General features: G+C 48.9%; 3 protein-coding genes across 12 annotated transcripts in view; 2 read left to right on the forward strand and 1 right to left on the reverse strand.

The window, feature by feature from the left end:
- Positions 1-751: 751 nt before the first annotated feature.
- Positions 752-6,231, reverse strand: JCHAIN (joining chain of multimeric IgA and IgM). The gene is made up of 4 exons (XM_014884900.2): positions 6,151-6,231; positions 3,383-3,518; positions 2,511-2,591; positions 752-1,877 (listed from the first exon to the last, which is right to left on the reverse strand). The coding sequence occupies exons 1-4, from the start codon at positions 6,212-6,214 to the stop codon at positions 1,676-1,678; spliced, it is 483 nt and encodes a 160-aa protein (XP_014740386.2). The 5' UTR covers positions 6,215-6,231; the 3' UTR covers positions 752-1,675.
- Positions 6,232-10,214: 3,983 nt separating this feature from the next.
- On the forward strand, positions 10,215-11,923 carry UTP3 (UTP3 small subunit processome component). The gene has a single exon (XM_014884897.2). The coding sequence runs from the start codon at positions 10,262-10,264 to the stop codon at positions 11,858-11,860; it is 1,599 nt and encodes a 532-aa protein (XP_014740383.2). The 5' UTR covers positions 10,215-10,261; the 3' UTR covers positions 11,861-11,923.
- A 3,390-nt stretch (positions 11,924-15,313) lies between these two features.
- The window catches only part of RUFY3 (RUN and FYVE domain containing 3), a 30,671-nt gene continuing 22,325 nt past the window's right edge, over positions 15,314-23,659 (forward strand). For 3 of the 10 annotated variants that reach the window (XM_088164331.1, XM_014884884.2, XM_014884890.2), the window contains exon 1: positions 20,414-21,223. In XM_088164331.1, the coding sequence (XP_088020457.1) occupies positions 21,046-21,223 (178 nt within the window). In that variant the 5' untranslated portion in view covers positions 20,414-21,045. Of the gene's footprint in view, positions 15,615-20,413; positions 21,224-23,659 lie in introns of those variants that run through there. The other 7 variants (XM_088164330.1, XM_088164332.1, XM_088164335.1 and 4 more) reach the window with 3 other exon arrangements.

The raw sequence follows: 23,659 nt of genomic DNA on the forward strand, positions 1-23,659 counted from the left end.
ATTTGTATTTCTGAACTTAATACTTGTAATTTCATAACTGAGAACAGGGTCAATGCTGTTTTCCTTAAAAAAAAAGTCTCTAAGTCCAAAAGAAGATGAGAATGTCTTTAAGAGAAATTTTGGTGAGTTTTACATGCCCACTGCAATACTTAGGCTCTCAAGAGGCTCTTTGCTCTTGGCATTTCTTTGAATTGGCTGATTTTTGCATGGAGGAGGGGGGGAATTATATTTTTACAAGTTTGTTTTTCATAATTCTGATATAACATCAGAATGATTCACGTCAATCCTTTTTTATACCTTTGCTCTTCAAAATATGGCCCCATAAGGTTTTGTTCTTTAGGACAGACACCTTTCACATGAAAGAGTATCCCCCACATCACCTATTCCAGAAGTATTTTATTCAGGGGTAATGCAAACTTCTGATGTGTGGATTGCAGTTTCAAGAGTTAATTTAAGTGATGTTGGGATTTTGAGACTCTGATCCTGCACTGATTGGGAATCAAAGCAGTGATGGGAATCAGCTCAGTGATGCAGAGCTGATCCTAAAATGATAAAGCAGTTCAGCCTCAATCTGTCAGAGGTTCTGCAAGTGCATGGAAATATTTCTATTCTGGTATTTTGGGAGACTTTGCCTGTAAATATAAGCAGTTATTTAGGGAGAGTTTGATTAACTGTGAAAGAGAAAAGAATGTGATTATAGGTTTGGCTTCTTTTTTTGCCTTCATATTGAATTTGAATAGAACACACAGACTGATGCAGAAAAAAGTTTATTGAATATTTCACTAACAAAACTACAATTGTGGGAATAAGGTTTTTGCTGTTTCATATCTCCAGTTCTGAACCATGAATTAGGAACTGCTCTAGCAGTTTATATTGCCTTCATAGAATTTCCGAGGTTTTAAATGCGGGATGAGGAACAAGAAAAGAAATTTGAGCCAACTTGATTTTTTTTTTTTCAGCACTTGAACCAAGAGCAGGGGTGGAAGAAGGCAGCAATATCAGTGAAACAGTAGGGAAAGTGAAATGTCCAACATATCCCAGAAGAGTTGAGTATTCCTGGCACAGCTGAGGGCTTGGCAGCTTTGCAAAACACTTCAGGGTAGAGGAGTCTTTTGATCTTCTCTGTATCTGGGAGAACTTGCTGGAAGCTTGCAGATGTCCAAGTGCTAGAAGGGTCTGTCATCTTTTCTCATAGCTGTGGTTTTACAACTCTCTTTTAAGGGCATAAATGCTGCTAATGTCATCAAAGGCTTTGTATGAAGATTGTGCAGAGGTCACTTTAGATTGCTCAGGGAGGGAAGGGCACAGACACTCCTGATGTCTGTGGCAGCCTTGCTGGGGAGACATGCAGGAGACTGCAAAGAACAACTTCCCCAGAGCTGGAAATCAGGATAGTTCCCTGGACTTGGGGGAATGACTGCCTTAGATGTGCTGGGGATCTGCTCTCTGTGGTCTGAGACACGGCATGGCATTGCCAGGGACATGAGAAGGGACATGGACAGCCAGGAGCTGCTCCTGGGAGATGGCGCGAGTCTGAGGTTGCAAATGGGAAGAGACAGGTTGGGTTACTGTAGGAGCTGGCATTGGGGTGCTGTCATCCAGGTCCTGTGCTGCTCTACATAGATTTGGATAGGAACGGGGGCGCTGCAGGGCTCAGGCACAGCAGAGAGCAGAGCTACTGTGCGAAGCAGGAGTCGGGAGTCAGAGCTGCTGGGACGTGCCTCACCTCCCCGTGGTACAGCAGCGGCACGGGGGAGGTGTAGCACTCGTTCCTGTTGTAGGTGTAGCAGGTCTGCGGCTCCTCGCACGAGTTACCCTGCTGGACCTGGTGGATCTCCCCACCCAGCTCAATTTCCATGGGTTCACAATTTTTGCAGCTGGAAGAGATGGAAAGTAGAGCAAGTGTGAGGAGTTAGATGAAAAGATACTCCTGCTGTGATGCCTTGAGGGGAAATGATGCCTTGGGTTTTAGCTTTTATATTTTTCAGATTCTCTGCTGCTTGGTGAGGAACAGAAACTTCATATTAGATGTTAGTAAGTTCTCTTTACGGGGTAGAGAATCAAGGACACCACTACCCAAAAAGCAGGAACGACAGCTAAGGGAAGGGAGCAAGCCAGGGGGCTGAGACTTCTTAGCCTGGGGCTGTGGTTGGATAATTAACCCCAATATGTAGATGAAGCAAAACTTATAAAAGTGTAAAAACTCCTGACTGGGATCCATCTCGGATTTGATTTGGGTGTAGCCCCGGCCAGGCTCTTGCACTGCCCAAGGTGAATACTTTCAATAAATTTTCCTATTTTATTCCTTTTGCTCTGCCTAGTCTCTGTTCCAGCTCAGCCTTTCCAGGCATCAGTTCAACCCCAAATCTTTCTTGCTCATCTGCACGTAGAGCCAGGAGAGAGCTGTGCCCTTTCTAGGTGTTCCAAGGGAACATCTGGCCCTCAGGCATCTTTTAGAACTCCTGTGGGTTAAGTCTAGGAAAGTGAAGTTAGGAAATAAAACTACTTACAGGTCACTCATGCGATAGCGAAAAGTGGTCCTGAGCGGGGACAGGGGGTCGGAGATGTTCTCCCGAGCCTTCAGAGGGACCCTGCAAAGGTGGGAACAGAGGCACTCTCATAAAAACTGCTTATTAAACAGAGTCTGCTCTGTTGTGAGCAATTCTCAACTCTCATCTTCTTCAGGTTTTGTTCATTCTGACCCTTCTCCAAATCAAATCCCAGGAATAGGAGATCTTGATCCTCTGCACCCTCAAAGGCAACAACCCGCCCCGAGAGCACTGCAGCAACTGATGTAAGGGCCACTTGCAAGGTGACAGGGAGGCTGATGCACAGAGATGTGTAATTAGTGGTTCTCGTGCCATGAGCTCTACAGTACTCCTGCAGCTCTGGGGCTGGAGGTGGTCCTTGTTTCCCAGAGACACACACACTTCTGGTACATTTGTGTGAGTGGAGAGGGCAGGACAGTCTTGCCCTTGAACTGAGCTCTGTCCCATGGGAGACAGTTTAGGCATTAACTATTTTCCTAGGCTTTCTGTCAGGTCAGGAAATCAATCCAGTGTCATGGGCCCAATCTGGTTTCAGGTTAGATCGACTTTTGACAGGTCATTATCTACCTCCCCAGCCTATTCTGTTAAGTTAGTACTGGTCTGCCTAAAACATGGAGATGCTTTTTGTGTCTGAAGGGACAAACACCAGAGAGCTTCATGTGAGGCAGAAAAGCACTTAGCAAAATGAAATAGTCAGGATACCACAGAAAGCAGCTCACGTGACAAGCTGTTCACTTCATCAGTGCTGGGACATGAGAAACAATACAGAGAAAACTGGTACAACACTGCATCTCCTGCTCAGCAGTGCTGTGAAATTCTTGGCTGCCACTTACATGATGCGGATGTTTCTCACCAGGATTTCTTCATCGGGATTTTCTTCAGAGGGCACAAACTTGGAGGTCACTGTTACACACTGACACTTATTATTGACCAGCACGTACTCCTCATCTTTGGGGCTCACTGGATAGCCTGCAAGCACAGGATAGGCAATCCCAGAATCAAGAACAGAATCCTTGAAAGCTGCTCTAGCAGATACCCACGGGATGAAAATGCCAGCAATGCCCCATTCTGGCACCTGGATGGATTAAAGTTGAGGTTGCAGCAGGTACAAGTGATTCTCTTAGCAAAGATGAGTTCAGCTGTCTTCCTGCTCAGCTCAGTGTGCTGCTGTATGTAGGAGTGCTGGGGCTGGGAAGGACAAGATTAGAAACCTGGACACTGTGGCTGGTGAAGGACAAACATGAAGGGATTGCTGGTAAAACGGGAAGAAAGTCCCAGCCACACCTGGTGAACCAAGTGCTCTTTTACTAGGAATTGGTTATGCAATCCCACTGTCATGCACCAAGGCTACTCCAGCAGTCCAAACCCCAGACTGGGTCCCATCTCTAAAGAAATGTCTCTGACCTTGCCAATGAGGCAGATGTGTCAGTTTTCCTTGTGGGGTATTTTGTCCTTCAGGTTCCTGGGGGAACAGCTGCCAAAAAGCACAGGAGGACTCAGCAAGGAGGCGGCCCCTGATGTGGCAGCGAAAGGCAGGTGGCCCTGGTGATGCTTGTGGTTTGCAGGGAAAATTCCAGTTCTGGTTTACCTCTCCAAACTGCTGCTTGTGGCATGCTACTCGATATGAAACTGAGTCAAAGCAGCCTAAAACATGCCAGGTGTCACTCAGAGGCTTTTGGGCTGTTGCTGATGTTGTGCAATGTTCCCTTACTACAAGCAGATGGATTTGAAATAGTTCCTTCTTTGCTGCTTTGTTTTCCCCAACCCAGATCTTCGGTTCTCTGCCCCCATAAGAAGCCAGCCTGCTTTTATGTGTTGTTTTTACATCCCTCTGTATTTCTATTTCTGCTGAAATCAAGTTCACAGCCATCACTTGGCAGCATCATTCTTGCTACAGCACCTTCAGTCTCCTTAGAAGTACCAGACCCAGTGATTTTTGTCATATGGGGGCAGTTTGTTTTGGGCTCAGAGGGATCTCTGAGTTCTGGGGACTTGCCTGCTCTGCTTGTCCCTTAGTTTAATCATAGAGAAAAGGAAGAAACAGGCAGAAAAAGGCTGAGTTAGTCATGTCTATAAAAAATTTTGGAGTTACTTGGATTTTAAAGCTTTGGTCCTTCCTTCCCCTATAAATATCCTGGTCTCATCTGCTTCCATTCCAGCCTTTCTGAGATTGTTACAGGCACAGTGACTGTAGAAAAGGTACCAATACTGTGTGAAATGATGCCTCAGTGACCCTAGAGTTGACCAGCTGGTTACAAGTGCTGTTTCTGTGCCCCTTGGCAGCAGTATACCTGCTGGATAAGATTCTCTATGGAGTTCCTAGCTTGGGAGGGAAATCACTTTGCTAGCTTCCTCTCCAAGCTTCTTCTCTGCCAACTCATCATTGCACATCAGCTCTTCTCTCTGATGCAGAAGCCCCCAGAAAAGCCTCTCTACTCCCTGGCTCCTTGTCTTGACCTCTCTTTTGGCTCAAGGGAAGTCTCTGGCTTTTTGTCCATCACACAACTCTTCCTCTGCTGTCTGTGCTGCATACCACATAACACTGTGTGCAGTTCTTTCCAAACCCTTCATCCAAAGCCAATGTTCAAGTCAGATCCTATTGGCTTTCAGGTTGTCCCAAAACCTCTCAGAGCAGGCTTTAATTCTAAAATTAGATTAACACAATCTTATGCATATGCAGGTTTTTTGACTGCTCTAAAAATACTGCCCTGATTTAATTCTTTGTGTTATGCTCTTGGCTTCACTGTTCAAGTTACTGGTACTCCATCAATTTTTCATTTAAGATGACAATGCTAAAAAAATGTGATTTTATCTGCAGTATCTCCATGCATCACCTAATGCTGTTGTAAATGTCCCCAGGTTGGATTCCCTGGTGCCTGAGTTACTGCACTAAGCTGTTCTCTCCCTCCTCAATGCTTATGTGGCTGTGTTTTGGACAAAACTTCTCACCTTCCAGTACTGCACTGTCCTTTGATAGCCCGTGAAGCCCAGGAGAATTGTCTGGGGTAAGCAATAAGATGCCCTCTTCCAAAAGCTGCAGGAAATGCAGGGCTGGTGCCGTTGGGGCGATTATCCCTGAGCACCAATTGCATCCTGCACAGCAGATCCACCATGAGCTGCATGGATTCAGACTGGCTGGAGACCTGAGACCCACACTGAGGAGTGTGCTGGGAGCACAGGCTGAGCTCAGCTGGAACCAAGAGTTTCCAAGAACTTCAGTGGAGTTACATGATAAGCTACAGTTTAATCAGAATGAGTTGGCTGTATGGCAGGATCACCAGGAAGATTTTGGAAGCCTTTAGATCCAGCAGGTAAGCTCTCTATAGGACTGCAGCTTATTGCTTCAGAAACCTGATAAAAAATGGCTAATTATCAAGTCTTAAATTTGGAGCTAGTCATCACTTGATCCTCCAGGAAGCAATTAAAACCACACTGCTCTGATGCAGAAACACCCTGAGGTGTCCAAGCACCACTGAAGCATGGCTGCTTGAGCAGGCTTTGAGGTTTGACCTCTGACTGTTAGAATAATTCAGGCTAAATGACAGAAAACCTGCCATTGATGTCTTAATCCCAGTTTTCCATCTCTTCATTGCTCACCTACCTGCCACAAGGATGATCCCCGAGGAGATGGCCAAGGCAACACGCAGCAACAAAGAGCTCTTCATCTTGCCTTCCCTTCTTTTGAAGAATGTGAGTGGGGAGCCTGACTCTGCCTATAAGGGCGTGTGCAAATTGGTTTCCTAAAATAAACAGCCCAGCCAATACTGGAAAATGTGGCTGGGGACTGAAACCAGGTGTGTTAATGCACCAAGACCTCTGGCTTTCGGAGGGGAGCAGGGGGTTGCACTTGTACTGTGCTTTTTTCTGTTCTTCAGCAACAGGCAACAGAGCTGCTGAGTACAGGGATGTGCAAAACCACCCCAGCCCTGAGGGGATTGGTGCCATCAGGGCTGGTGGAAGGTGAGAAGGTCTTAGAGCCACAGCTCTCTAATTTTGAGAAATCACACTTTAAAATCCCTTGAGTCCTATTAAAAAACTGCATCAAATCCTGTTTGGACCAGCTGTGTGCAAACCTGAATTAAAGGCTGGACCTGCCCCCAGAGAGCCTGCAGTAAAAGCAGGAAAGGTGGCAGAGCAGGGGTGAAAGAGGTACAGCCACTGCAGCTCTGCCCACTGCATTGAGGAGTTCATCTTCTCGTGAATGGGACTTGTGGCTTATGAGGGGTCCCGAGTCAGGTGCCAGGAAAGCCCTGGGGTGTTGGGCATGCAGTCTTTTCCTGAAGGAGGGTGGTACTGGAGAGGGCCTGGGATTTTTATTTTTGGTCCTAGACTTGGGATAATTTGTGTAATTTCTGAACAGCAAATGTAGCCTATAATGGCCAGAGCTGTCTCTGTAGCACTTGCATGTGTCTTGCCAAAAAAAACGAAAAGAAAAAAAAAAGAAAAAGCCACTTCTTAAGGAAAGCCCAAGCTTAGCAAGGGCCTGGTTGCTCTTGCCAGGCTTCTTCAAGAGGCTGAACTCTTTTGGCAATGCTGCCAAGCATCCTGGTTCCTGTCACCTTGGAGGATGTCTCCCTTTTCCCAGCCCCTGCTGGCTGGGTCCCTAAGCCCAGAACTGTTCCAAGTCCTTGGCTGTGTGCCCTGAGCTTTTTCCCCAAGCACAAACCCCTCACCCTGCAGCTGCATGGTGCAATGAGCTTTCAGGTTGCATCAGCAGTGCTCATGTGCAAGGGGAGCGTGGGACTTTGTGGGGGGTGATGGGTCACAGCCAGCTCCTTTCAGGGCATTGGGTTCTTCCACAGCTCTTTACAAAACTTGTGTTCTTGTAGCAGAGAAAAAATGTGGGGTTGTTTCCTTTCCCCATCCCAGAAAGCATTGCTTAGAGTTTATGCAGCCCTCTCTCTGAGAGAGGGGCAAAATGTTCTCTGTGCCCCGTTTTTGGCAGAAGGTAGAAAATAAATCTGCCTCACCATTGCTGGCAGGGGTGTCTGTCTAAAAGAACTGCTTGTTTTAGTCAGCCTTTTTTGTAAGAATTTCTCTAGAATTATACAAGAAGAGAGGATACCAGCACCAGGATAGAGAACATGCAAGGGACACTGGCTCTGATCTGTTTTGCCTAACTGCACTAACAAAAATATGGCAGTGGGAAGATTCAGGGAGAAGATTTTCAATTGTCAGGGCAGAGACAGAGCAGCATTCTAGCTGTGTGTTTCTGTTCACCGTGGTGGTTTTCCCTGGCTGCTGGTGCTCAGCGTATCTGGATTTCGGTTGCTAAATCTACCCGTGTGTGTACAGCCCCTTGGTCTGGATATGATGACACCAGAGCTATTTTCAGTCCCTTCAGCCACCTGCAGGTCTCTGGGGATTTCTAGCTAGATCACAAGCTCTTGAAAGGAAGGTTTATGTTATGGACTGTTATTTTTATGGATTACCACTGTTTTACTGGATGAATTCTGGAATTTTATCTGGGAGAGCAGGCCATTGGCAATGGGCTGCATGGGGAGCTGGACTCCCAACCTCCCTGCAGGGCAGAGTTTAGAGGTGGAATAATTGAGAGTTGGAACTAGCCCTCTGGTTTCAGTCTCTCTCCATGTCCTGTGCTTCCAGTTGGCCTTGGACATGCTGAAGTAGGATTTTCCAGGTCAGAAGCTGGGAGGTGCCTGAGTGAAGTGAGATGAAATTGTTGTGCTGAGGGAGTTGGACAGCACCAAGGCACAGGGCTTCTGCACAAAGCAGCCCATCCATGAGCAGTCTGCCCTGCTCTGCTCTTTGCTCCTCCTTTCTCACTTGAGAACCAACAGAATGGTGCATCTAAACAGACCAGCAGCAGCACATGATTGTTGGCTTGGTAGCAGCGATTCCACGATGCTTACAGCAAACTGGTTTGGCTTGAGCAGCTCCTGGTTGACTGAATCAACTAACTCCTGCCGAAATCATCTCCAGCTTCACCACAAGTGGCTGATGTTTTCACTAAGTCCTGGAGAAGGTGTGAATAGATACGTTGTTTGCTGCTCTTGGAAATTAACTGTGGGTTGGGAGACATGTCAATTCTATTTAAATCCGAGAGAGTCCAAGTGGAAGTTAGTATGCTAATTTTTGAAAGGGCAGACTTGAAAAAAATTAGGGCACTTAAGGTGGAAACTCTCAAGGTCAGGGACATGAGAAAGGCCTGGGCTTGTCTAAGTCACGGATGCAAAAGCTACCTGGAATTTTCACCTGGCAGGAACTGGCTGCAGATATCTCTGCATGGATTCACACAAAAATCCAGCAGGATTGAGCAGACAGATGACAAGGCTGCCCCTTGTCCCCCAGGACAGTTGTATTTAGTGGCCAAATATCAAGTGAGGTTTTCCACTGAGGTATAGGGAGCAAACGTAATGAATGCTGTGTGTCTTCAGACCAAAGTTACTCTTGTTGCTCTTTCTTCTACAGGCCTGTATCCAGGGAGGCAATGGCTGAAAGCTGGCAGGGATGGATTTGGAAAAGTGGTCCGAGGCAAAAACTCTATGCAACAAAGTTTTGACCATGGAGGTGACCATGTGAAGAGGGTGAGTGTGTCAGAAAGTCAAAACTGAGACTGTTTGCCATCCGATCAATCAGAATCCAAATGAATCACCAAAAAGTGAGTAAAGCTGTGCACCCCATTCTGTTTGAGCTAATTTGAATATCTGCTTGGTCTGGGGTTTTTTCCACAAAAAGGTGGAATAAATTTATAAATACAGGAGCATTTATAAATACACCTGCACCTGTTGTGTGGTGAGAAAAAAGCCCCTGTACTTGTATGCAGAGCTGCTCTTTTTGGGGCGTGTGCATGCCTCATTTATCAGGCTCTGGGTTTCTCAGCTTGGACTACACTGGTTCCTGTGTGTGATGACTCTGTTCTTGTGGCAGGGCTGCCTGCAGCTCAGAAAAGCAGACTGCTTCCCTGTGGCTCAGAATTAATGTCATTTTCCCTTGGGAAGGGTGGGAGGCTGGGCTGCTGCTCTGTCATGGCTGACAGACCCACAAAAACACAGCATGACAATGCAGACGCGAGTAAGTAGAGACTGCATTAAAAGCCCTCCTAGTGAGGAGTCCCCAGGTGTTGAAAAAATGAGAATTGTTCCGTTTCTGGGACGCAGGGATGTCTTGGTATAAGGGCATAGAAGGAGTGCAGAGGTGCTGAGGCAGCAGCTGCCGAGCTGTGCAGGCTGAAGCTGCCCCGCAGCCCCCGGGAACGGGGCTGGCTCTTGCCGGGAGCTGCCTGTATCCCGGTGAAAGTGCGATTCCATGACGGGAAAGGCTCTGAAGAGTTCGTATTTAAACCTCGGAGGCGTCCAGGGAGGTTTGCAAATACTTCTGCTTCTCTCCGAGTTGGATCCGGTCGTAGGGAACTGAGTACCAGGTTTTGGTTACAAAGGCACAGCTGTCAGGTGTGTTTTCCAGCTGTTTTTTTCCTCGCTGCTCTAAGATGACCGCACCGACAGCAGCTGCACTGGCTGGACTTGTAGAGGAAGAAGAAACCCTGAGGACGAAACAAAAGGCTTTTTGTCTTTTGTTCCACGTGGCAGCACTGCCCGCAGAGAGCGGCCACGGCAGAAAGGCTCCTCCCCGCGGGCTGCCCGGGACATCCCCTGTCCCGGGGGCGCGGCACAGGAAGGAAGGGCTGCGGGCGAGCGGAAGGGACGCAGCGGAAGGAGAAGCGCGGCCGGGGCTGTGGAGGTGCCGCAGCCATGCGGACCCGGCGCGGCACCGTCCTGCGGCCGCGGGCCGAGTCCCCCGAGCCCGCCGATGAGGCCGCCGACGTGCCCGGGCCCCGCGCCGGCCCCGAGGAGCTGGCGGACGACGTGGAGCGCTTCCACGAGGAGCAGTTCCGCACCGTGATGGCCGCCCTGGACAGCGGCGACGAGGCCGGCGACAGCGAGGAAGAGGAGGAGGAGGAGGTGCTGGGTCTGCAGCTGCCCGAGGACAGCGAGGAGGAGGACGAGGATGAGGAGGAGGACGAGATACAGGACCGGAATCCCTTTGTGGAGTACAGCGCAGAGGAGGATGAGGATGGGGAAGAGGAAGAAGGTGAGGAAGATGAAAATGATCTGGAGGATGGAGAAGAGGAAGGAGGTGAGGAAGATGAAAATGCTGTTGAGGATGAAGAGGGGGAGCTTTCCATGGAAAGCGACTTGGAGGAGCGCCATCCAGAGGCCAAGCTCCCCCATGAGCTCTCCTGGGGCCAGCGCAAGCAGCTCTACTATGACACGGACTATGGGAGTGATGCCCAGGCCAAGGGCAAGCGGAGCCAGCAAGAAATCGATGCTGAAGAGGAGGAAGAGGAGCAGGAGGCTCAAGTCATTCAGAGACGGTTGGTGCGGGATTTGGGGGAGGACGATTATGGTCTCGATATGATCCAGGGCTACCTGGCTGAGCAGCAGAAAACCCAGGATAGCAAGGGGCAGAAGATTGATAAGGATCTGCAGGCCCTTTCCAAGAAGGAGCAGCTGAAGCTGCTGAAGCAGGAGTCCCCAGAGCTGCTGCAGCTGATGGAGGACTTTGAGGTGAAGCTCATGGAGATCAAGGATGAGCTGCACCCGCTGCTGCAAATGGTGAAAGACGGCACTATCCCCCAGGGCAAGGGCAGTCGCTATTTGCAGACCAAGTATCATCTGTACCTGAACTACTGTGCCAATATCAGTTTCTATCTGGTTTTGAAGGCCAAGAGGATGCCAGTCCACAGTCACCCGGTCATCGAGCGGCTGCTGGCCTACAGAAACATCATCAACGACCTCGCTGTTATAGACCAAAGGCTTTCCCCACAGGTCCGCATGCTTCTCAGGAACTACTACGACAAGAAGGAGGAGAAGCTACGGAAGGAAAACAAGTTCTCAGTGTTTCTCACCATGGATGGCAAGAAAAACAAACCAAAACGTGCCTCTGTGCCTGTCAATGGCCAGGCTGCTGCTGCTGCTGCTGAATCGTCGGATGAGTCGGAGCTGGATGAGGAGGCTGCCCTGAAATACTACAAGATGATGGAGGAGAAGCTGGCACTCAAGAGGAAGAGAACTGGAGACCAAGATGTGCTTGAAGAAGCAGCGGTGTCAGAAGGAGAGGATCCCAGTAAAAAGAGAGGGGTGACCTATCAGATGATCAAGAACAAAGGCCTCACGCCCAAAAGGAGGAAGATCGATCGCAACCCCCGGGTGAAGCACCGGGAGAAATTCCGGCGAGCCAAGATCCGCCGCAAGGGCCAGGTCCGCGAGGTGCGCAGGGAGCTGCACAGATACGCCGGCGAGCTGTCCGGCATTCGCGCCGGCGTCAAGAAAGGCAGGAAGCTCAAGTGACAGTCATCTTTTTGTAAGAGCTGCCAGTAACAGTACTGAACCCAATAAAAGTTTTATACACCATGTTGTGGGGTTTATTCTTAAGGAAACTGGGGCTGGGGTGGTATTTGGTTTTTCTTTTACAGGGGGTGCTTTCTGGAAGGTGCCATCTCTGAGTGGCACAGGGCCCTTTGCACACCTTGCCCATGTCTGAAGGTATTTCCTTGTGTTGTGATGCTGTCCTATTTCCCTGAACAGGAAGCCTTGAGAGACTGCCAAGAATGTATCAGGCAAAGGGAATCAAATGGGCCTGGTAGGGAGATGGGATTGGATGGATGGACCTTTTGAGGGTGGGTTGAGAAAGGGGTTCAGCAGCTGTCACTCGCCTGCTCCGTTTTGCTGTTTTGTTCTGGTCCGTCCTGCTCCTGTGTTGAGCTGCAGAGACGTGGTTAATAGTAGTTTGGGTTTTTTTCTGATTAATACTTTTGTTAGCTCTTAAATGTAAGTTTTTAATTACTTAGTCCCATGTGGTCTGAAATACTGTTTCCCATCCTGAGTTCAGTGAGAAGCAAAGCCAGGACTTGTCTGGATTTTATAACTGTATTAATTTCCCTTATGATAAATCTTAAGTATTGTTCTGCTGCTACAGGACTAAGTAGCATTGCTGCTGGACCACCTTACAGGTGGGTGAGGTGTTACAGCTTCAGTGCAGGTAAACTTTGAGGATGCTCTGATTACTTCCATGCCTTCTGGTGGGTAAATGCATTTTAACCCCACACTGAAATGCTTGCCAGGAGCTGACTGAGTGGTCAGTTCCAATCTGGGCTGTGAAAGAGGAATGAATGATAATTTTTCTGAAGTTTAACAAAAATCTGTCTGGGACAGATTTCAGGGAGCCCATGCTTTGGTTTGTGTACCATATCATCTGAAAGGTATTAATTTTCCATATGAAATTTCAGGAAGGTAATTGCTTTATTTAGTAAGGTGATTGCACATCATGGGAGTGTTCTGTGTGTGTGATGGTCTTGGGGGAAGCCAAGAGACGAGTGTTTGCTCTTGATATCCTGGGTCAGGTTCTATCATAGAAGAATGTAGGTGCTCTGCAAGTGAAATGTGCTTTCATGGGGTTCCTGTGTAAACCCTAACAGCCCAGGTCTGTTTCTGCTAGGAGCACGCTGTTCACTGCTGGCTGGAGAATTTTGTGGTCATTTTTCGGGCTATTTGTTGAAGGGAGAGATAGAAACACAACAAGCGTAAGCTGGACAGACAGAACAGCCCTGTCTCAGGTGCACTGAACAGGTGTTCTTAGATCTGTACTTACCTGCCCTTACTATAAGCAACAGTGTTGGCTGCTCCTTCTTCCCAGAGAGAAGGGTCCCAGCCTCCTGAGGAGGGAGTAGAATTTTGCCACCTTTAACTCCCAGCTGGGATCATGATTGGAGCCTGCCACTGATAATGCTGAGCTATGCTCCAGAGGCTCTGCCAAGAGGTCAGTAAGGGCTAAGATGCTGGGCAAAAAAAGCAGCTTAGGTGCTTTTTCTGGGGAGGGATGGTCTTGTGTAACAGGCGTCACGTGGGGTGTGGAAAATAGCCAGCAGAGATGCTCCCTGATCTCATTACTACAGAACCTCCTTGTGCACGTTTCACACTTGATGCAAAAATGAAGGGCTGATGGTCTTTCGTGGATCTGGCTTTGAGCTTCCTTGGAAAGCTCCGAGCAGCTGGCAAGCACAATTCTGGCCACTTCTATCTGAGCAGTAAATAAGAGAAATAACAGATTGGTGTGCCATTACAGACACATTCCCCAGAAGCTCTGGGATTAGAACGGAGTGTCAGTGGCCCCGCCCTGCCTGCCGGCAGATGGCACAGCACAGCTCCCGGGTTAATTAAGATTAACCAGACATTATGTCCACTGGATTAGTTCAGAGATTGGACAAAGCCATAAACATAATTCCTCTATGCTTTCATGTATGGCTAATCATGGGAATGCTGTGATGATTAATACTGTGGGAGGGCACCACACTGTACAGTGTCTCTAAGAAATACTTGGAGGAATGTTTTGTGCTGCAGGGAAATTCCTGGTGAACAGGTTTTGAAAATCCCTACAAAAATGGACACATGAAATCAAGCAAGGACCACAGGTGATCAGGAAAAGAAGCAAGGAGTGGATCTAAGTCCTGGTTAATGCTGCTTTTTCCCTTTTCCAGTACTGCTTTTGGAGAAGGTGCTGGCGCTGCCAAGAAATGCTTCAGCCATGAGATGGCACTTGTCCCTACCAGGGTCCTGCTTGGAGAGGACTGGCAGCCTCAGCAGCACCTAAAGCAGGTGAGGACTCACTCAGGTAACAGCTTTGTCTCACCTCTGTCACACTCACAGCAGTGGAAGTGCCTGCCCTGTGTCCTTTGCAGCCTCTCGACTGGAGCACAGCAATCCAAAGTCAGTCCTGCCCACACCTGCACTGAAATGATTCCTATTTAACCTGACATAGGCCGGGTGTACAAAGCTCCGAGGTACGAGCTAGTCTTTTGTTTTTCTGCACCTGGAAGACAAACGCCTTGGGGGATGATGAGCATCCAGAGTCAGCTGGGCTGCCTTGGAAGCTTGGGCAGAAAAGTACAGTGGCAGAGAGGGGGACAATGCTATCAGCATCACAACCTGAAATTTCTATTTATACTGGGCAAGGAAAATTGAATATTGAATAACTCACATGGAAATACATCTGTTGCTGCCTTAGATTTTGCCAAGGTTTTCCTTGCTGTGTGGGTTTTCCTAGCTGTGTTCCATAATATTCCATCACACACACTCTGGGAATTGTTTTACTCTTGTTAGCACGTAGAAATTCAAACGTTCAGCTGCTGAGATTTGTAAAGTGGATTAAAGCGTCTGTTCAATTGGTTGCAACATGTTGCATGACTTGGGGCAACCCTGGAAAATCAGTCTCCGGATATCAGTAGCCTTTACAGCTTTGCTTTTGCAATTTTAATGTGAGATTTAAAAAGAAAGCAGCAAGGTGTTTCGGCTTAACCCAAGTGCACAGAAGGCAGGGTGTTCTTCAATAACTGGCAGATTTATGTGCTACCTGCCTGCTGACAACACCACAGTCCACATTAATTGCCTTGTGTTCTGAAAGAATCTCCCAAGTGAAATTCCCAGTAGTACGCTGTATTTGGCAGTTTTAACACAAAAGAATATACTTGGACTTTGTCCCCTTTTGTCCCAGGCTTTCCAAGCGCTGCTGTCCATGAGCTCCCACGCCGGGAGAAGCCGAGGGGAGGCAGGAGATGGTGCCCTGGCTTCGCTTCCCGGGTAAGGGCGCCGCACCATGCGGGGGTGGCGGCTGTCGGGGCGCTGCCGGCTGCCGTGCTCCCCGGGCTGGGGAGAGCCGCTCCCCGGCGGAGCGGGGGGAGCCCGGGGGCGGGGGCTGGGGCGGCCGCGGCGCTTCCCGGCCGGGGCGGGGCGGGGGCTGGGGCGGCGATGGCGGAGGCGGAGCGGGCAGCGCTGCCGCCGCCGCCGCCGGCGGAAAGTTCCCGGGACGGGGCCGAAGCGGAGCTGTCCCCCGGCATGGAGCGGCGGCCCGAGCCCGGGGAGGCGGCGGCAGCGGTAGCGGAGGAGGAGGAGGAGGCGCGCCCTGCCTCGCCGCCGTTCTTCCTCCTCTACCCCGGCCATGGAGGCGGCGCCGCGGCCGCGCCGCCCGGGCTGTGGAGACCCCCGGCGCCCCGCGGCGGGGCCGCGCTGCCCGTGCTGGTGCTGAGCTACCCGGGGCCGGACGGAGCCCGTGAGTACGGCGGGGCTGCTCCGGGGCCGGGAGCCTCCCTCGAGGCGGGGCGGGCGGCGGGCCGGGGCTCCCGGGCTGCCCTGCCCCGAGCGCTCCGGGCGGGCGGAGCGGTTCTCGCAGCCACGGGCGCGCCCGGGCTCGGGGAAGCCGGCCCGGGGCTGCCCCTGCCCCGCGGGGCTGCGGGGGGACAAGGGAGCTCCCGGCGGCGGGGAGGGCGCGGGTGTGAGCCGTGCTGGCCCAGCAGCTCAGCAAAACCAGCCCCACAGAGAGCCCTGTGGCGAGAATCGGTGCCGCCCTTGGAAATCCAACAGGCTGTCCTGGACACGGGTGTAGTCTGAGGGCTGGGGAACCCCCGCACGGGCTTCCCCCTGGTGTTGATGCCGAGAACAAAACCGAGGCGAGGGCACTGCACACTAGAGACCTGAAGAGGCTGAAGTGCATCGCTGTATGGGGCGTGTTGGGTGGCAAATAGCGTTCTCTTTTGTAAGATTCTTTATGGTGTTCTTGTGGTGTATTTGGGGAAGCTGGAGTACTCTGAAGTACTTGAGTGTGTTGTAAAATCAAATGAGTAGTACATGCATGGGTGCATGTAGAAGAGATTTCTTTTCCATCCATCCTAAAAATAACCAGCAGCTTCATCCTCTGGGCTGATGCCAGAGTGTGTGTGACTGAGCTCTGGGTCTTTGCTTTGTCACCTCCTGTCCCAGGTGAGCGTGCACTCACTCAGGAGCTGGTTTGTTTGGAGCGGGTGTCTGTTTTTTTCCTCCTTTGGAAGCTGATGTACTTGAAGGCATTACTCAGCAGAGCTAGAACCAGTGAGGTAAGAAGTCCATGTCTGTAGTGCCAAGAGGAGGTGAAATGCCCTGACTTTGCTCTGAGCTCTATGGCAGTCTGTGACTGCCAGCTTATGTCCAAAGTCCCTCTCTGTTAAATTGTTGTTTGAAATGACAGGCCCCTGTCAAAACCTTCGGTTTTACTTGTAATTTTTCCCTAATCAGGACATCTTTACCCATAAGTGAGCCCTGTGATATGCACGCAAGGGGTTGATCTACTTCTCATAGAAAAGAAGGCGTAAAGAAAAATATTTAATCCTAGCTGTTCAAACTTTGTGAGAAGCTCTTCTCTGGAGGTGGGCATACTGAACCACTGAGCACATTTGTGCACAAAGACTTAGTGGAGAAGCTCAGTGGTTGAGCGATGCTTTATTCCATATCAACCTTATTTTGCAGTGGTTGTTCATGTAAGCTTTGTGAAAAACCTTTACAGGATGCCTATAAAAGTTGCCTTGTTTTTGTGAGCCGTGGAGGTGGAGCTGCCTGTGCAGTGTCGTGTGTCACAGCTCGTTCAGGGACTGACTGATGCTGTGATAGCAGTGTCTGGAGGGAACAGGCATCAGCATCTCTTTTTATGGTGTCTTGGACTCGTTTTCTTCTGGGGCAAACACTTTCAGTAGATCACTTTTTCCCACCATCTCTATTCTTGTGGGTTTTTTCCACTTCTCACATTTCTAAGAGCGTCTTTGAATTGTTCCCACAGAGCAGCAGGAGCAGTTGTGCTGCAAAGGCTTAGGTGTTAGAGGAAAGCAGTGGCCAGTACACCAAAAAGTCAATATTTCACAATATTTTGGAGATTTATTTCAAGTCTTTTTTCTTTCCCGTTACAATACAACTCAGTCCTTGAACTATTGTGTTGTGTTCTCACCTGATTCCAAACATCGGGTGAAGGCCAGAGCTGCTTAGGGAAGGAGACAGCAAAAACTCTTCATGGCAGCAGCACCTGCTTATTGTTACAGGTGGTTGCAGACAGAAAGAACAAGATGATCAACTTAACATGCTGACCTGCAGAAAAACCTTAAAAACAATAAAAGCAACCTGATCAGGCTGTCCTGAAAAAAAAACTCCAAACCCTTAACCAAACTCCAAACCATGATACTTGAAGTAGTCTTTTCCTTCCATTTCCTTCAATTATGAGAGTTACTTTAATCCTTAATATCTCGATGTTTCACGGTAGGTCAAGAAAAACTTGTCTGTCACTTCTTAATTAAGAAATTGTTACTGATTTTTGGGTTGTTCGTCTTCGTTTTGCCTGTTTGAGCTTGCAGGGTTGGGAGTAGCTGGTCTTTGAGGTAATGTGCATATCTGTGCTGGCAGAGGAGTCAGAAGCAGACTTTGCCATGTAGATGCTGTGTTGCTAATTTTATCTTTTTAGATTACATTCCACGTCAGAGATGGCTTTGTCCTTTTTGCTTTGCAATCTCTACACAGTGAGGGGGAAAACTTTCTCCTAATGATAGAAACATGGGTTGCTCACAGGCTCTGAAAATGAAAGTACACCCAAAGATGCTCCCTGGAGTCCTATGGGTGGTTTAGAAATTTGTTTTGGTTTCTTTGTGTTGATGATTCTAATTCATTCAGCTTTGAACGTCACAGTACTTTGCAGAACAGCTGAGCTCCCCAATACTGGTGGCTGATGGAGTGCTTGGTGTTCAGGTGGTTGGTCTTAAAATTCCAATGCAGTCAGTGTGTGATTGTTTAATCTTAAAAATGTTTTGGCAGAACCCTGCTATGTTTTGCAATCTAGCCAAAGCCTCTAAGGGCTTGTGCCAAAGTGTAGCTCACAGGAGAGTTTGTAGGACCAGTCAAGGCTGCCTGACTGGTTTGAGATGGAGAAAGTGGTTCATCCTGCATTCCCTCCTCTGCATTTATCCGTGATTTGGGATTTCCTGTGTCCGTGACTGTCCTGGAACCCTGATGGAGCCTTATCAGGTGCCCTTGAGTTGCCTGGTAGTTGTATGAGAGGTTTCATGAAAACACAAATGTTTGATACCTTTCTTTTGTTTCTTCATGAGATGCTTTGTTGCTTTTATCACTTTGGGGCACAAGATGGGCATAGGGGAAGGTTTGTCTTGTGGTTTTCAGGTGGTGATTAAAAGGCCATAAGTCACTAAGTTAAACAAACCCTGTTTGGGGTTTTTTGGGTTATTTTTTTGGTTTTGGAAATAAGTAAAATTTAAAGAACATTTCCCAAGTACTTTAAATATCCCCGTGGAATATTTGCAGCAGGATCATTGCATAAAGGAGCCTGAAAATAGGACTCAGCCGGAAGGGAATTACCGGCTTCTGTTATTTCTGCATGTTAAAAGCAAACCAATGGAAGTTGAATGGTTCCTAATTTTTTCACAGACCTTCCCTGTGACGCTGATGTGCGGGGGCACTTGCCTGTGTTCAGCTAACACCCGTGTTGTGACATGGGAGCTGCAGGGTTACGCCCAGTGCTGTTGGTGTTTCTAATTGCTTTGAAAACAAAGAAATTCTGCTGATAATGAGATCAATGAGATCTGTTGGATAATAGCTTGAGCAATAGCTTATGGTGCTTGTTGATTCCGAAGGGTTTGTTTAGACCCTGTCCAAGGGTTAGCCAGGGCCAGCAGCTGTTCTGCAGCAGTTGGTACACGGCCACTTTGACTGTGCTTAGAATTGGGGGTGGTGTGATGTGGATGCTGCAACTAGAGGCTGTGATTGCTGGAAGGGTGTATAAATATACGAGTTAAGATGCTGTCAGCACGATTTATAAACTCTGTTCTCTTGGGGAGAAGAAACAATAGTAATTCTTGTTTTCTGTGAAATAATTGCCCTTTGCGCCGCTGTCAGAACGGGCTGCCTGGTGCTTGGTTGGGTTTGGCCTAATGGGGAAAGACTTGCTGAGTCAAAATGTGCTGCACTAAGCAGGAAATTTTCACTGAAAGCAACTGCTTCCTCTTGGCAGCCAGAAATAGCAACTCTTAATCCTTTTTGCCAGTTTTATGAGTCTTTTACGTGATGGGTGCCATTTTTTTCTGAAAGCTGTATGCATTGGCACGCTGAATTCTGTATCCATCAATCTGTTTTGGCATTTCACATCCCTATGAAACAGATGTACATCCTTTTGAGTATTTCTTGGGGAAACAAAAAGCAGGGAGAATAATCAAGGTCCTGTACATTGGGCACGTGTTCTTAACATTATATTGTTCTGGTGACAGCCTGCTCCAAGGCTGACTGTGCATCCATTTCAGATGGATGTTACACATCTGCTCTCCTCAAATATTTTGGAGCCACACAGCAATGAAGTCGGATAAGCTCATTTATTGGTGCCTGATAGCATTGTTGAAGTGGGTGGTGACACTATAGCGATCTTGGGAATGACAAGTCTGTCTGGTGCCTTCTTGTCCCCCAGCACCAGGACCATGGGTGGGCTGGGGACACAGGCGAGGTTCAGCCAGCCAGGAAGGGACAGGGAATGCAGTGCTCTTGTTATCAAGTACTATTATTATATTATTGTTGAGAGCTTGAAAACCTGTTTCCCTTCCTGCTGACAGTATTTCTGTGCCAGCCTCGCTAGAGCAGCACAATTTTCAGAGGAGAATTTTAAGGTATGAGATTGGTCACAGTGTTTGTGGTCTTCTCCTTTATTGTCCTTCCATGTGCTCATGCCCTGCTGAAAGAGCTTCATCCTCAGTCACTGGAGTGCTTAGAGCCAGATAATTTTTTCTTTTCTGTTACCCTGAGACAAAAAATCCGTCCTATCATTTTTTGTACATGGGAAATTTTAGCTCCGAGGTGCCCTCTGAGAAGGTGGCAGAGCGAATAAAACCCAAACTGCGGTTCGCACAGGTCCCGTGAAAACAAAGGTGCCGATTGAATTCCTGTAGTGGCATGCAGGGGGATGTGAGCGGAATACAAATGCGGCTTTGTATTGCTGGCGCCGCTCCTTTGTATTCCGGGCCGATGCGCGGGGGGTGCGGCGGAGCTCTGCCCGCTCCCAAGCGGGCTGGCACAGCCCGGCCAGGAGCTGCCTGACTGCGCGGCCCCGCATCGGCAGCGGCTCGGCAGCATCCTGGGAATCGCAGGCGATCACATGAGCCTGGCTTTCCAGCTCAGTTCATTAGTCAGCCATTTTGGTCGCCACCCTGCTCCCTGCGCACAGCCAATCCCGGCGGCACTCGCTGCCCGGGCTGCGCCGGGAGACGGCACCGGCGCTCTCAGCTCGGCACACCGGGACGCTGCTCTCCGCTCCTCCTTTGTTTTTTCTGGGCTCATCACCAGAGGAACACGTTCTTTTTGCTTCTACGGCCTTTTTTTTTTTTCCAATATATATTTTTACTTGTTTTTCGCTGCTGCCGCCGGTGAAGAAGCCAGGCTTTCTGTGGATGCTGAGGATCAGCAGCCTCTAGCATAGCTGGAGACGACGGCGGTCGGTGCGAAGGAGGGAGGCAGAGCTAAGCGGGAAGGAGCAGCGTTTTTACCTTGCTTGATCTATGAAAAGGCCAGAGCAGCCTCTGTGATCCTGAGCAATCTGTCCTTTAATCGCAAGGTATTTCTCCTTTTCTTCTTCAGAAAGCTTTTGGTTTTAGTCCTTATTTTGCCCCCGTTGTTGTTGTACCAGCTGAGTCATCATGTCTGCTCTGACGCCTCAAAGCGACATGCCAACCCCCACCACAGACAAGATCACTCAGGCTGCCATGGAGACCATCTATCTTTGCAAATTCCGCGTGTCCATGGATGGAGAGTGGCTGTGCTTGCGCGAGCTGGATGACATCTCGCTGACACCCGACCCCGAGCCGACCCACGAAGGTACGGTGCGGCCGTGCCCCGGAGCCCCGGGCCGGCATTGTCCCGGCATTGTCCCAACGTTGTCCCGACATTGTCCCGCACGAGTTGGGAGGGGGCGTCCCCAGGAACACACGCTCGTGTCCTGCCTGCGGACACCGCACAGCCGCGGGCACAGCGGACGAGCCAAATCGCTGCTTCAGGTAGCCCTCGGAATTTGTAAGGCAGCCTTTTAAGGAGGATTTGTGATGAATTATCTCTTTAGCTGTATCGGGGTTGTGCATCTCAGGAAGGAAGAAGGCCGTGATGTGTGCTCAGAGAGAACATGTAATCGAGATTTTTGCCCTTAAAGCGGGGCTGACAGCTCTGTTAGGGAGCTGCCAGCTGGGAGCGGGGGAGCAGAGCAGCGGCACCGCAGCGTGTGCAGGGTCGTGGGGAGTTTTTGGAAAGCCCCAGCGATTACGCAGCCATGCCCATGGTCAGGTGACGATGCCATCACAGTGGCCCGGCTCGCCTCTGATGAGCTTGCTGCTGTTTGTGTAGAGATGGAGCACATCTCACTTTGCCCTGGAGAAAGGATCATCTGGGGTGATCAACAGTCTCATACCAGGGCGAGGATTGAATCCTCTGAGAGTACTGAAAGCATGAGGGGACATCTGCGTAGTGCTCTGCCTATAAACAAGTGGGGAAGAAAGAGAGGTGATGAATTTCTGCAGGTGCTGAGGTTCTGAGTGCCCTTGCTGGATGCCCCTTTTGTTTTTGGAGCAAGGAGGCCCCAGCTTCTCATGCCTGACTTCCCAGTAACTCCTGAAATGCCACTCCACCAAGCAGTCTCGCTTGACCCGTTTGATGCTGCCTGGTTAAGTCAGCAGTGTCTTACATTGTCTTGCTGAATGAGGCAAATGAAATTGTGGTGGGGATTTAAGCTTTAAAATCAATTTCCTTGGGATAATTTAATGTCCATTTGACAGCTGCTTTCAGTGGCAGTAGCCCTTGGGTTTGGATTTGGCTTGCCAAGTACTTAGTCACGCAGTGGGATACCAGACAGAGGTTTCAAAAGGAGAAATTTAACATTTTCTCTGAAGCATATCCCAGAGGTTCAGGAGGTGAGGACAGGGTGAGCAGGAATTCAGTTCTCTTCCAATTCCCATGTTCTTGTGTGTGACGCTGAGACCTTCCTTGGTCTTAGTCCAGTGTTTTTCAAGGTGTCATTACAGTCTTTGGTGTATACCAGAAGTGGGTTAGAAAGCAGCATTTGCTCATTTCTTTGCCATAGGATTTAATTCATATGTCAAAAATAAATGTAAAAGAGCAGTAACCTTAACAACCTTCCTGGAGATCGTTCTGCATGTGTAGATGAAGGTTGCTCGTGGGTTGTTTGGGGGGTGTATTTGGATCCAAGTGGTGTTTTGGACAGGGAAGGTCAGGAAAAGCATTGACAATAGGAAAGCTGACACAGCTGTATGCTGCTGTTGGGTCTGGTGCTCCTGCATCAGCACTGCTGCTGTGTCTGCAGGGTGTGCACAGGTCAGGGGCACAGGAGCATGGGCTCGTGTCCCTGGGACTGTCTCCATAAAACAACAACAGATGTGCAAAGGTAGGCATTATGAAGAAGGCAAAACAAAGCTGTAGAATTCTGCCCAAGGCATAACAAAGGGGGGGACAGTTTTTTTCTTAGAAAACAGGAAATACGTGAAATATATATTGCAGTAAGTACCGAATCCAACAGCTTGTTGGAATCAAGATTTCAAGCCTTCCATTTGCTGTTCCTCAGCTCTTGCTGCTTCTGGAGAGTTTTGCCCCTGGCCTCTGTTCACCCTGTGATGTGCTGTGCTCCCAGCCCTCAAGCAGCCATCCTGCCTTCAGAGCCAGTCACAGCAATTCCAGTCCTGCACAGAGCTGGAGCTTCAGAGTAGCTCAAGGCAGAACTTTTCCTCAAATTAAAAGCAAGCAGCAGATACTGAGTTGCTTGCAACTGTCTATATTCCATATGACATGTAGCATGGCTGCTCGCTTTAACAATAAAAGCAATTAATAATACACTTTTTCAGTTGGTTGAAACAATTCTGCGTGCACATGAACATAAGCAGATTCTGCTGTTTACTGTAAATCTGATGGATTAGGAAAAGAACTAATTCTTTTAAACAGGCAGTGATTGTTAATAAGACTGTCAGAACCTTACTGTGCTCAGCAGGCCACTCAAAATTAAAAGTGTCATTTGGTGGTTGTTAACCTTGTTTATTTGCAATGCATGTGATGGTCTTTGAGGCAACTTTAGGGATGGAGGTAAAAACCTTTGGTTTTGTATTTCTGTTGAATGTTGAACTGAGTGTGTGGATGGATGGCACTGAACACAGGTCTCAGCTCTGAGGAGAAGTTATACAAAATGGCCTTTTTTAGGCGGTTTTACTGCATGTTACATTTCTATCTTGAATAATAATGAGGAACTTCACAGTAGAG

This window comes from Sturnus vulgaris, chromosome 4 (genome assembly GCF_052056855.1).
Source record: "Sturnus vulgaris isolate bStuVul1 chromosome 4, bStuVul1.hap1, whole genome shotgun sequence".
Taxonomy (NCBI): domain Eukaryota; kingdom Metazoa; phylum Chordata; class Aves; order Passeriformes; family Sturnidae; genus Sturnus; species Sturnus vulgaris.